Source organism: Tachypleus tridentatus, chromosome 1 (genome assembly GCF_004210375.1).
Source record: "Tachypleus tridentatus isolate NWPU-2018 chromosome 1, ASM421037v1, whole genome shotgun sequence".
Taxonomy (NCBI): Eukaryota; Metazoa; Arthropoda; class Merostomata; order Xiphosura; family Limulidae; genus Tachypleus; species Tachypleus tridentatus.
Window position 1 is genome coordinate 102,159,620 of NC_134825.1, and position 13,446 is coordinate 102,173,065.

At 35.2% G+C, this 13,446-nt stretch overlaps 1 protein-coding gene across 1 annotated transcript in view; it reads left to right on the top strand.

The window, feature by feature from the left end:
• The window catches only part of LOC143257175 (myosin regulatory light polypeptide 9-like), a 28,560-nt gene extending 15,414 nt beyond the window's left edge, over nucleotides 1–13,146 (top strand). The window contains exons 4-7 of the mRNA XM_076515533.1: nucleotides 10,067–10,168; nucleotides 11,165–11,243; nucleotides 12,151–12,199; nucleotides 12,603–13,146. Of these exons, the coding sequence (XP_076371648.1) occupies nucleotides 10,067–10,168; nucleotides 11,165–11,243; nucleotides 12,151–12,199; nucleotides 12,603–12,713 (341 nt within the window). The 3' untranslated portion in view covers nucleotides 12,714–13,146. The remainder of the gene's footprint in view (nucleotides 1–10,066; nucleotides 10,169–11,164; nucleotides 11,244–12,150; nucleotides 12,200–12,602) is intronic.
• Nucleotides 13,147–13,446: the final 300 nt, after the last annotated feature.

The following is a 13,446-nucleotide window of genomic DNA, read 5'->3' on the forward strand; positions in this document are numbered from 1 at the left end:
TGTTTTGCGTAAACCAAATACAGCATTCCAGGAAAAAACCCTCATACCAACTGTGAAGCATGGAGGTGGAAGTGCTATGGTTTGGGGCTGCTTTGCTGCAGCAGGACCTGGACAGCTCACAATCATAGAATCCACCATGAATTCTACTGTGTATCAGAGGGTGCTTGAGGATCATGTGAGACCATCTGTACGAAAATTAAAGCTGAAGCGGAACTGGACCCTGCAACACGACAATGACCCAAAACATACCAGTAAATCCACCAAGAACTGGCTGAAAACTAAGAAATGGAGAGTCCTGGAATGGCTGAGTCAAAGCCCAGATCTTAGTCCCATTGAGATGCTGTGGGGTAACTTGAAACAGGCTGTACATGCAAGAAACCCCTCAAACATCTCACAGCTGACAGAATTCTGCATTGAGGAGTGGGGCAATCTTTCTTCAAACCGATGTCAGAGACTGGTAGATGGCTACAAAAAGCGTCTCACTGCAGTTATTTTAGCCAAAGGGGGTAACACTAGCTATTAGGGGGTAGGGTGTCCTTACTTTTACCTCAGTTAGAATATGCATTTTTGTAGAATTACATTTACAGAATATCTTGAAAAGTCTTTTCTTCAGTTTTAATTGTTTAGTTATATTCCTATAATCTCTCAGTATTGTTGAAATTGAGATTAAATATCTGTATATCCAAAAATGTTACAAAAACACACAGGATTTCATAGGGTGTCCTAACTTTTTCACATGACTGTATACTGAGAATACTCAACCTCAGTTACTTACAAACACAACTTGCACTAATCGTCTGCTTTTAACTCTCTTATAATAAAATAAAAACTAAAAAATAATAAAATATTGATTCACAAACTAAATTAAATAACAATATCTAAACCAAACAGTCTTTTATAACATGACAGGGCATTATTTCAAAGTGAGTTTCACAATTTAATAGAGATAAAGAGAATAATTTAGCTTGTCAAAAAAGTGTAATAATGTAATTGAACTCGTCTGCATGGATTTTGACGAAAGGAGACAGTTCTTTAAAAGTTCAAGATACAACTATGGTAACCCAGAAGTTACATGAGTGAATTTATCACTGATTTTTTTTGTCAGAAAGAAAGATAAAAAATAATAATTCGTCTTGTCAACTGAGTTCTAAATTATCTGAACAAGATTGGGTGGACTTTTGATAAGAACAAAAAACTATTTAGAGTTTTAGATACAACTGTGATAACCTATCAGGTAAAGATTTTTTGTAAATACGATTGACTTTAAAAAGTGGATTGTGTGCTGTCCATTTATTGTTCGAATTTATCACGAACAAAACACAGACACCTACTGTAAAGAATCCAGTAAACAGGGGGTAGAAAAAGAGGTAAACGACATCGGAAGTAAATAGGCCAATATAAACTTTATATACAACTGTAGCATTGGCATAAATAGTGTAGAGACTATAACCACGCTAATTAATCATTTCAAAGATTTTGATAATGGATAGAGAGAGATGAGTGTTTTAGGTTGAAAGACAATAAACTACGAGAATTTGTTTAAAATAATAATTAGAGAGAGAAGAGTGTAGGCAAAGAAGAGAGGAAGAAAAATTAAAAGAATACAAGAAAGAAGAAGAAACGGAAAGAGAGAAGAAAATAAGAGAATGACAATACAAATTAATAAAGAGAAAAACGTGGGAGAGTGCAAATAGAAAGTATAAGAACACAAACAGAGAAGGAAGAGAAGGAGTGAGAAGAGAGACTGGCTGTAGAAAGAATAAAAGCACAAACTGAGACTGTCAAGCTCATTCAATAAAGAGAAGGACCCAAGAATGATAATGGGGTCAGGGTCAGCTAATCCAAGTTGCCAAAATTTGAAGATTAGAGAGATCATATAGATGCTTTCTTGGAACTGTGTGGAAAACACACGCAAAGCCAGAATTAGGATGAAGGCAGTCCAGTTCTTATGGGAAAAGGCACACAAATATATTCAGGAATGACATGGAAATACACCATGGACTATGACAAGGTGAAAGTGGGCTTGTCGAAATGCTATAAACTTACCAAAGAATGTTTTTTGTCGGAACTTCAGAGAAATCAAACCTGACGCTGTTTGTGGCACATTTACAGTGATACTTTGCATAATAAACTGAAAAGGCCGTACAGGAAAATAGTTTTGAATAACTGGAAGATCTACGAATATATGAACAGTTCATGAGCATGTGCTCAACTGACATCTCACTGTTCCTAAAGGAAAGAACACCAAAAGATATGGACGATATGCTCAAGCTGGCAAAACAATATATGAAAGCCTATGAAGGGAGTATAATGGATAAGTACAAAAATATCCAGTTAAAGTTGGAACCATTAGTGACTGAGTAAAAGGAAGAGTTCACTAAAGGTAACAGAAGATTAACAAACAATTGGAAGAAGAGATGCTATATTTATTATAAAATGGGCACACTGCAAGGGAGTACAATTCCACCATTAACACGCAACAGCAAAAATCTCAATATGAAACACTTGGAACTACCTACAAAAATAGTACTGGCAAGAAACAAGAAAAAAGTGACTGTTACTGTGAATGCCACCACAAGAAGAAGCATAATTACGAAATCACTTCAAATTCAGCAGAAGGAAGTGCCATTTTCATGTTTGATCAGTGCACAACTAAAGGTCAACTCAAGTTAGCAAATTGATCAACAGTGATAGTAGTGATTGGAACACATTACAGATATCGAAAGGTGTCAAAAAACAAAACGTCAATAGGTGAAGGCTATGTCAGGGACAAAAAAGTGAAGGTTCTACAAGACACTTGATGCTGTAGTACAGCATTTGGGACCAGTCTGATATCTGATAACCACATGACAGGCAAGATACACTGCATGGCCAAAAGTATGTGGACACCTCTTCTAATTAGTGGGTTTGGCTATTTCAGCCACACCTTTGATAACAGGTGCATAAAATCAAGCATACAGCCATGCAATCTCCATAGACAAACACTGGCAGTAGAATGGGTCGTACTGAAGAGCTTAGTGACTTTTAACATGGCACTGTCATCGCATGCCACCTTTCTAACAAGTCAGTATGTTAAAATTCTGCTCTGCTAGAGTTGTCCTGATCAACTGTGAGTGCTGTTATTGTGAAGTGGAAACGTCTAGGAGCAACAATAGCTCAGCCATGAAGCAATGAGCCACACAAACTCACAGAATGGGACGGCCAAGTGCTGAGGCGTGTGGAGTGTAAAATTCGTCTTCCACAGTTGCAATACTCACTACCGAATTCCAAACTACCTCTGTAAAAAATGTAAGCACAAGAACTGTTCGTCAGAAGCTTCATGAAATGGGTTTCCATGACCGAACAGCTGCACACAAGCCTTATATCACAGTGCACAATGCCAAGCATAAGCTGGAGTGGTGTAAAGCACATTGCCATTGAACTCTGGAGCAGAGAAATGCATTCTCTGTAGTGATGTATCACGCTTCAATATCTAGCAGTCTGATGGATGAATCCAGGTTTGGTGGATGCCAGAAGAATGCTACTCACCTGATGCATAGTTCCAACTGTAAAGTTTTGTGGAGGAATAATGGTCTTGGGCAGTTTTTCATGGTTTGAGCTAGGCTCTTTAGTTCCAACAAAGGGAAATCTTAATGCTACAGCATACAGTGACATTCTAGAGAAATGTATGCTTCCAACTTTATGGCAACAGTTTGGGGAAGGCCTTTTTTGTTTTAGCATGACAGTGCCTCCATGCACAAAGCGAGGTCCATAAAGATATGGTTTGCCGAGGTCAGTGTAAAAGAACTTGACTGGCCTGCACAGAGCTCTGACCTCAACCCCATCAAACACCTTTCGGATGAATTGGAACGCTGACTGCGAGCCAGACCTTCTCTCCCGACCTCACTAATGCTCTTGTGGCTGAATAGGAGCAAATCCCTGCAGCCATGCTCCAAAATCTAGTGAAAAACCTTCCCAGAAAAGTGGAGGCTATTATAGTAGAAAAAAGGGGTGGGGTGAAACCAACTCCTGATTAATGTCCATGGTTTTGGAATGAGATTTTCAACAAGCACATATGGGTGCAATGGTCAGGTGTCCACATACTTTTGGCCATGTAGTGTATGTCTGTGTGTGCTAATTGATCAGAGAGTGAGAAAGTTTCCTATAGCAAAAATATAGGTGGATACTTCATATTATGTAAGACACTTTGAAGGTATTATGGGTATCAAGGCAGCAATATCCTACTTAGTGATTGGAAATATACCAGGCAGTAGAAGTTGAAAAGATCTAAAGAGAAAGAAGATCGATGTGGCATTCGCAGTCACCACTAAAGCTCAAGGAAAGAAGATAAAGAAATACATCAAGCCCTTGCAAGTATCAAAGAGTGACATGGAAGAGAGTGCAGGAGAAAGACCCTACTCTGCAGAAGCATCAGGACAGTGTCCTAGAGAACATTGAACACCATACAAAATGGAAAGTCTTACAAAACAGAAGAAAGCAGCGTTAAGCTGGACTATCAAAGCAGTTTAGCTGGTGTGACAATATTAAACCTTTACTTACGTTACAGGTAGCCTCTGGTTGTATAATATTATAGTTATCCTCCATTTGTTTCTTTTTTTTAACTACGCCACACAGTACTTTGTTTTCCAACAAGCTTATTCCTTCTGGATGTTGCTGAGCACCTTTCATGGTTGCTTATTTCACCTTTTATGTGCATGGGATGTTTGCATCCTTCCAGTAGAGTTGTGTAGGATTTTATAGTTTTCTCTGGCAAGCTTGCAAGCTATCTTGTAAGCTTTACACCTGCATAGCCTGGCACATATGTTCAGGTGATGGTCCTTCCATGCAGTTACTTTGCTTTTTCCCTCCATCTTGAAAGCAACTAATGAATTTGAAGCACAACTTCCTGTATTTCAATCGCAAATGTTATGTCGATGGTACTCTCTATTTATGGTTTATTACCTTCTGCAGTTTCATTCCTAAATTACCACCATATATGGATTGAATTGGATTTTCTGCTTCACCCTTTGCCCAATTTCTACATTTTCTATGCAGGTTGATTTCTACAGATGCCAGTGTTGTCAAGAGTTTATCATGTATCAAACATGTGAAATTTTACTGTAAAATATTATTACGTAATGGTTGTATTAGAATCAGCCTTTCCAGAATTAGAATTTTCATCTTTTCAATTTTATCTAACTGCATCACACTCATACTGATTGTTGACACTCCACAATTCAGGATGTAGTAGATAAAACTTTGATAGAGAACTAATAGGTAATGATCTTCAACTCTTATTTCCTGCTTCAACTTTCAGAATGCTGATTGTTTTAGTAGCTCTGATTATTACAATGCTAATTTGACTGGGGAAGTTGAATTATCTGCCAAAGGTTAGCCACAGGAACTTCATTGTTTCTTTCAAAAGGACAGCAGTGCTCCCAAAGGATGAAGATAGTTTTTCCTCATAATTATATTTGTTGTTGAGTGTGCAGTACACGACTCTGAATTTGGCAGGATTTATCATTGTGCCATTACTAACCTTCCAAAGGGAAGGTTACATTTTATTTCTACTTCAGCTTTACTACAACCCTTACTATACACTCTTGCTCAAAAAGGTTGTTACATTTTCGAAAAATGTGATATTTGGTCATTTATATATTTTTAATACTAAATTCACTTTGTGTATTGCCCTTAAATTTTCAAGATTTCTTTACTACTCTGCATTACCTGAGTTCATTTTGAGTTGGTTTAATCCTTTGAATATAGAAGTGTTCTGAGACTTGTCCAAAATGCAATGTCTGGGGTGAGGTATAAAAGCTTGGGATTTTCGTGTTACTTTCGTACCTTACCTGTTGGTGACGTGTTTTCAACTCTGTAAATATTTTAGACATTATGCCAAATTCTATTAACGTAGGTTTGAGAAATCACATGGTTGCCTACGAGAACGCTGGGTTGAAACAAGGCGATATTGAAAGATGACTTGGTGTATCGAGGCAGACCATCAACAGAGTTCTCAGAAGAAGACCTGCAACCGGAAGTGTGAGTTCCAGCAGACCTACGGACCGTCCACGTGCTACTACAGCACGTGATGATCGAAACCGTATGATGCTGTCCAGGTCGATTGCTTCTGAGTTACGTGCGCAACAACTGATCCGGATTTCACGCCAGACGGTTAATCGACGGTTGGTGCAAGCTGGATACAGAGCAAGATGGGTGGTCAAAAAACCTAAACTGACAGATAGATATCACAACAACAGGCTGCAGTGGGCTCAGCTATTCCGTTATCTGACGATCGTACACCGGAATCATGTAGTTTTTGGTGACGAATCCAGATTTCTGCTTTACCCCACTGATGGACGAATACGAGTGTGCAGGCTTCCTAGAGAACAGCTGAATGATGAAAATGTTCAACCCAACATCGCAAGAAGCGGAGGTACAGTGCACGTCTGCAACTCTCAGCCAGTTGGTCATTCTAGATCAAAACGTCATTAGTGCTGTGTATCAAGGTATCATGGATCGGCACTTACTGACATTTGCCCAGGGTATTTTCCAGGACGATTTTCAGCTGCTGCAGGACAATGCACCAGCTAATAATGCTCTCAATGTGCAACCAATATTTCTTGCAACAACGTGGTGTGTTGGTCCTTGAGCAACAACCTGTAAGCCCAGATATCAACCCGATAGAGTATCTCTGGGATGAACTTAGCTGTGCAGTCAGGAATAGGAACGATTCCCCTATAGCCCTACAGCAGTTACGCCAAGCACTGACCAAAGAGTGGAACAAAATTCCTATCAAAGACTGGTAACGTTAGTTGATAGTATACCACGCCGCCTAGCGGACATTATTGAGTTAAATATTCTGATGTGAATGTAAATGTTGCGCGTTTATTGAAAGTTTCAGATTGATACTAAATATTTTCACAAAATGACGGTCTTATTTGTCTTGACTTACCACCACATTCCTGGTGGTACAGATCTTAAGTTCTACAGAAATTTCCATAAAAAATACATAATCATGAAATATTACATGAATGTTCATGTTATAAGCATCCTTACCACAAGAGAAAATAACAAATAAGGGAAAACAAGCTCAAAATATCACATGTAACAACCTTTTTGAGCAAGTGTGTATGCTACAATGTTATAAGTAGTAGTTTGCACATATGGTTTTACTGCAAAAGTAGGCCAGATTAATGTTGTAGATGTTCATAAGGGCTGACAATAGTGGTGATGTTTTTTATTAATACAGACAAACTTTATACTGATATGGTCTAACTGCCAGCTAACATGTTTCATTGTGCATTTTGTGGTATTTCGTACAACTCCAATTTATCTTACATGCATTACACTGATGCCAATTATGAGCATTTTTGTGGGCAGCTGGATTTTGTTTTGTAAGCATTTTCCAGAGCTAAAGCAACTGCCAAGATGTTATAACTGACTTTCAAGCCTTTCCATGTGTCACTTACAAATTCACCATCATTGATTCAGGTTTATTTTCCACTAACATAACCACAACTGCAAGGGAAATGACAATTTAATCTGAAGCAAGCCTTCTAGCTACACACTTCTCTGGTATTTTGCCAATGACATTTTGTTGGACAATGATTCAATGACCTTTAAGATAAGAGGGATCCTTCATTAGTTTGGTTAAGGATTTCATGAAGGCACAAGTTCATATTTCACAAATGCTACTTTTGCTCAGCTATGGTGATACTATAATACTAACTTCAACAGGTTAGCTTCTGTAGGCTTCTTGTATATGAAAATTTTTACACCACCTGAACCTAGAATTCCATTTTTAGATAAATGTGTATGATTCTTGCTGAAACTACAAATAGCTTCTATATTCACTTATAGATGTAGCTCATATAGAGAGTGCTTTCATTTGAGCCTTCCCTGCATGTCATCATGGTCACATTGGTTAGTATATGTACACATGAGGGCCTTGCCATAGTCTTCACCTGTATGTAGTACTATTATCATGAGTGATATTACCACACTGTTTGTTTCTGTGCCAAAGTTTTATAAAAGTACCAGAACGAAGTGCTTGTGGGATTTGAATTGCTGCACAGTTCATTCTATTTCACATTTCATGCTTGTCAAGCTTATCCTACATTAAAATTAGGCTTCTAAACTAATATAGTACCAACAATAACAGATAGCAAATTTTGTATGTATATATATATATACGAGGGCTGTTCAAAAAATACGCGTACTGTTTGAATTGCGCGACTCCAGTTGGTTCCAGGGGAATCCGCTTGGTGTCGCTATGTTCGCACAGATCAGCTGATTACGACGTCGTTTCCCGATTGCAGATATCTTCATTTGTGTATTAGCTTCGCGGTTTTAAGTGAAGTGCGATTTTTTCGTTTGGCGGATTTCAGAATGAATGACCTGATGGAACAACGACTTGCTGTGAAATATTGTGTTAAACTTGGAAAATCTGCGACTGAAACTTTTGCTATGCTTAACAGGGCTTACGGTGATGTTGCTATGAAGCGTACGGCATGTTTCAAGTGGCATGAACGTTTTAAGGATGGTCGACAGTCCATTGAAGATGGACGTCCTTCCACTTCAACTGACGACCCACACGTCGACAAAATCAACACCCTGGTGCGGGCAAATCGATGTCTGACTGTCAGGGAGCTTGCTGAAGAGTGTGGGATATCAGTTGGATCTTGTTACGAGATTTTGACCGAAAAATTGAAGATGCACCGCGTTGCTGCGAAATTCAGCCCTCAGAACTCGTGAGTTTTTGGCCAAACACTCGATCACTGTTCTTCCCCACCCCCCTACTCACCTGACCTTGCTCTTTGCGATTTTTTCTTGTTCCCCAAACTCAAAAGACCCTTGAAAGGAAGAAGATTTGAGACGATTCCCAAGATTAAGGCAAATGCGACGAAGGAGCTGGAGGACATTACAAAAGAAGCGTACCAGGACTGTTTCAACAAGTGGAAACACTGTTGGGATAAGTGTGTGTGTTGGGGAGGAGAGTACTTTGAAGGGATCCCAGACCTGTAACTTCTAAATAAAGTACATTTTGTTTTATGACGTCAGTCCGCGTATTTTTTGAACAGACCTCGTATATATAGAGAGAGTTTAAAGTTCTTCCAGTGTAGTTATGCTATAGATGTGTGAAATATACAGTAATTTTCACTGCAGATTCTACGCTAGATAATAAAACAACTTACACTACAAGCATACTTCTAACAACATAGCCCCACTAATGATATGCTTTAACAAAAAAAAAAGAGCTACTTTTAATCAAGTAGTAAGGTTTGACTGTCACTTTTACAATATGCCCACAGCTGAAAGTGCACTGCATGCAAAGTAGTATACTCAAGGTTCAAACCTTAGATCTTTTGACAAGTAGCCATTCTTGCTAGTCACTAGATCATTCCAGGCATTTTACAAATAATACTTCTACGATTATATCATAACCTTTAAAGAATCTTTGATGCTTAAATTATGCGTGAATACAGTTTGATGCGTGCAATAAAGACACTGTAAAATTAGAGATATTGTCAAAAGTAGATGCCATATAGCCTTAAAATGCTCTCTCTGGGAATATATTCTCTTTGTGATATTAGAAAAATATGTTATATAATTTGTATTAAATCTCTTTTGGTATGTTCCAATCAGTCACATTTTGTTAATTTTCTTATACATACACTTAAAGTTATCAAAAATTCTATTAAGTTCACTTTAATTGAGAATAAATGTTTCTAATTTGTGATACTAACCACATTTAATCCTAATGTTGTTAACGAGACCATTTATTGAATGTCAAACTACAACCAAAACAATTGAAAGTTATTGGGGGATGATAATATTCATAAAAACTTTTGTATTTGTGTATCATGTATATAATATGTTTGGTTATTTCAACAAATATTTAGTATTTTGGATTAGCAAAGATTTTGGTAATAAATTATAGCAAGAAATATTTTTTTTAGACTAACTTATATCACTTAAAACCTTTTATGGTGTTTGTAACAAATATATTGAAATATTATACTGACTGAAACACTGTTTTAGGAAGATAGGCCCAGTGTTAAAAACTAATTATTGCTTCTTTTTATAGGTAGGATAGTTAAAGATGAAGATCTAGAAGGGATGATTAAAGAAGCCCCAGGACCCATTAACTTCACCATGTTTTTAACAATATTTGGTGATAGAGTAACAGGTAAGTATATAAAGGAAGTTTTTATATTTTACCAAAGTTTTATTTCAGAGACAAAATTATAGAAATATGATTTCGTATATATTGCTGATCAACCAACTATCCTTCAGGCTAAATCATCTTTCATTTCTCACATTCTACAGTGTTAAAATGGAATTTCAGTTTTACATCAAGAAATAAATTAATCTTGATAGAAGGATTTGAATAAAACTTCCAAATAGTTTTAAATATGAAGTAGAGTTAATAAATTTTAATATTCATTCAATAATTGTTTTAATAAATATTGTGTTCACCATTCAATTCAATATCATAAATATAGATTTAACCATTCAATTCAACATAAAAAGAAAAATCCATCAGAAAGATTATATCAATAACAACAAATGTAAAAACCTTCTAATTGTGCCCCTCCTTGGTGGTTCAGGGTTAAGTGGAGATGTATTGTACTAAAAATTAGGTTTTTATAAGCATGGAGGGCATATCATGTTACCCAATAGTAGATTTTTTGTATTCTATTTATTGTGGGTATCAAAATCTGAGTTTTAACACTGTAAGCCCTCAGACTTACCACTGAATCATAATGTAGCACATGAAATTAGCATAACTAATAATTACTGATTTAAGGAAACTAAAAATCAAACTCACTATAACTCATTACATATAAATTTCTTACTAATCTACTGGTAAATATCAAAATGCATTGTTTCATCACTTGGGTATCCTTTCTGTTAACGATATTTTCTGCTGTAAATCCAATAATGCTTCATTAGTTTAGGAGAACTAAATATAACTTGTAAGTTAACAATGTGAAACAACCTTTATAATGAGTATAATATTGAACAACAAATTAAAATAAACTTTAAATAATTACACATGAGTTACATATTATTTGACTGATTTTGAATAATTTTTCTCTAAAAACTTACTATTATCAGTGGTTTTAACTAAAAGTTTATTCATTGTTAAAGTATTTTAAATAAGTTTTTTTATTTTATATAGGTACTGATCCTGAAGAGACAATTAAAACTGCATTTAAAACTTTTGATCAGGATGGAAGTGGAAAAATTAATGAAGACAGGCAAGTGACATTAAACAGTAATATAATTAATTTAAAGAAAGGAAAAAACATGCCTAAAATAAAAAAAATTCAAACTACTATGGTATATAAATCCATCAGGAAAGCGTGTTCAATAGGTTGATTGTCTATATAACATTATATTATAATAAGGTTGATAATTGTTAATAACTATTTATACATTGTAGTATAATTAATATCTTGAAAACTACTGATAATAAACACCATTTTGATCGAGGCTTTATGTGTTGTATGCTTAGCTGACTAGATAAGCGCTGGTATTGAGTAAAAGGCTCCATCATCAGTATATAATTAAGAGACTATTACATTATTGTTATTGGAAATCGGTATAAGACAAGTAATTGAGAGCGAAATTGGTATCAGTTTTCCAGTGATATAATAATGCAAAAAGTTGATTTCAAAGAAAATTATTATTAGATATATTGTTAATTATGACTTGTTTTACTTATAATACATGGTGTTTTATTGTTGTTGAACATGCACGAAATACTGGCTGTAATAAAATTCAGATACAAAAAAATTGCATTTAGATGCTTGTCAAAAGAAAACAAATTCTTAGTTCTTTTTCTGTGAACATTTGACAAGAAAAAAAAAAAGAGTACGTTTGGTTCAGTTAATTACTCGTGATATTATTTCAACCTAACATACATTTGTTTATTATCTTACACTGTATCTTTCCCTTCAAAACATGCAAGGACTCACTTCCGTAATAAGATACACTGAAATAACCCCAGTTTTGATAAATAATATAAATATGTTGGTATTAACATCAGACTTACATAAATGTCCTTTAAGTGGTATAAATTATCCCTTTAATTCTTTCAGTTCTATAGCAATAAACATAAATGCATTATTCAATATACTTAGTACTTAAATTCTTAAATCTCAGGCTCAGGAAAGCTCTTCTAACCTGGGGAGATAAATTTCAAGAAGATGAGGTAGGTTAATATGCTCCTACTCTTTACTTTATTTATTACTTATGATAATATAACTGTTATATTATAAATTCATAGGTGTTTTAGATTGTTCCATCGTTCTATAATCAAAATCAAATTATTTATAATTATAAGTTTTAAAAGCCAGATGACAAGCATTACATTTTTAAAAATTTATAGATTAGTTCATATTAGGTAAATATAATGGCAAGTGATGGTTTAAGGTTAAATTGAAAAAGTAATTAGCTAATTTTACTTAGAGACTTTTATATGCCCATTCCTACAACTTTTAAAGCATTTTGTTTAAAAAGTTAAATTATGCTTTTTCTTCGCATATTTAATAACATTCTATCAAATTATTACTACTATTAAACGTTATTTCAAGGTTTATATAAATACTTTCTAGGTGGATGAAGTATTTAAAGAGGTGCATATTGACAAAGATGGAAATATTGAAATTGAAGGGTTTGTTAAACTTATTTGTGGAACGGAGAAGGAAGAAGAAGCTACAGCATAGAAAAGAATTGTCTGACTGTACCTCCAACCAATAAGCCTCATTTTGTTACAGACACAACCAGGAACAGCTATTGTCTGACTGTACCTCCAACCAATAAGCCTCATTTTGTTACAGACACAACCAGGAACAGCTATCATTTTCATGAAAAGATAATAGCCCTGCACAGAAAGTAGATTTTCAAATATATGCACAAGTTTTACAGAATTAAGCTTTTTCCTTTTTCTTTGGATGGTTTGTTTCCAACCCACGATCAATTGACTCATTTAACGTTTTCAGAGTGTTGCTTTAAGTCATCCTTTACAAAAATGAAGAAGCGGAAAGTGAATTTCATATCTGTAAGCATCATATCATTGCTTATTTTATGATGTTCTGTATGAATACAAAGATTTGTTTTATGTTTCGGAAATAAAGTATTAAGTTTGGTTGTTTTGAAGTCACAGGTTTAGTTTTGAGTCATATAACTAATGTGTGGATACTTCTATTAATTCCTGTTTGAGGCATAAAGTAATTTGTTAATACATTAATAAATATACAATATATTTGACATTAATGAGGTTTTAAGTTCTTTTTAATCACCAATAAAGTAACCTAAAATAATTAGGTATTTGAATAATGTTAGAGCTAAGTCATTATTTGATGTTATACATCGGATCAAATATTTAGTGATTGCACATACATGTTACATACTTCTTTTCAATTTTACCTTTGGTGAATTTAAAGGCGAATCTACAAC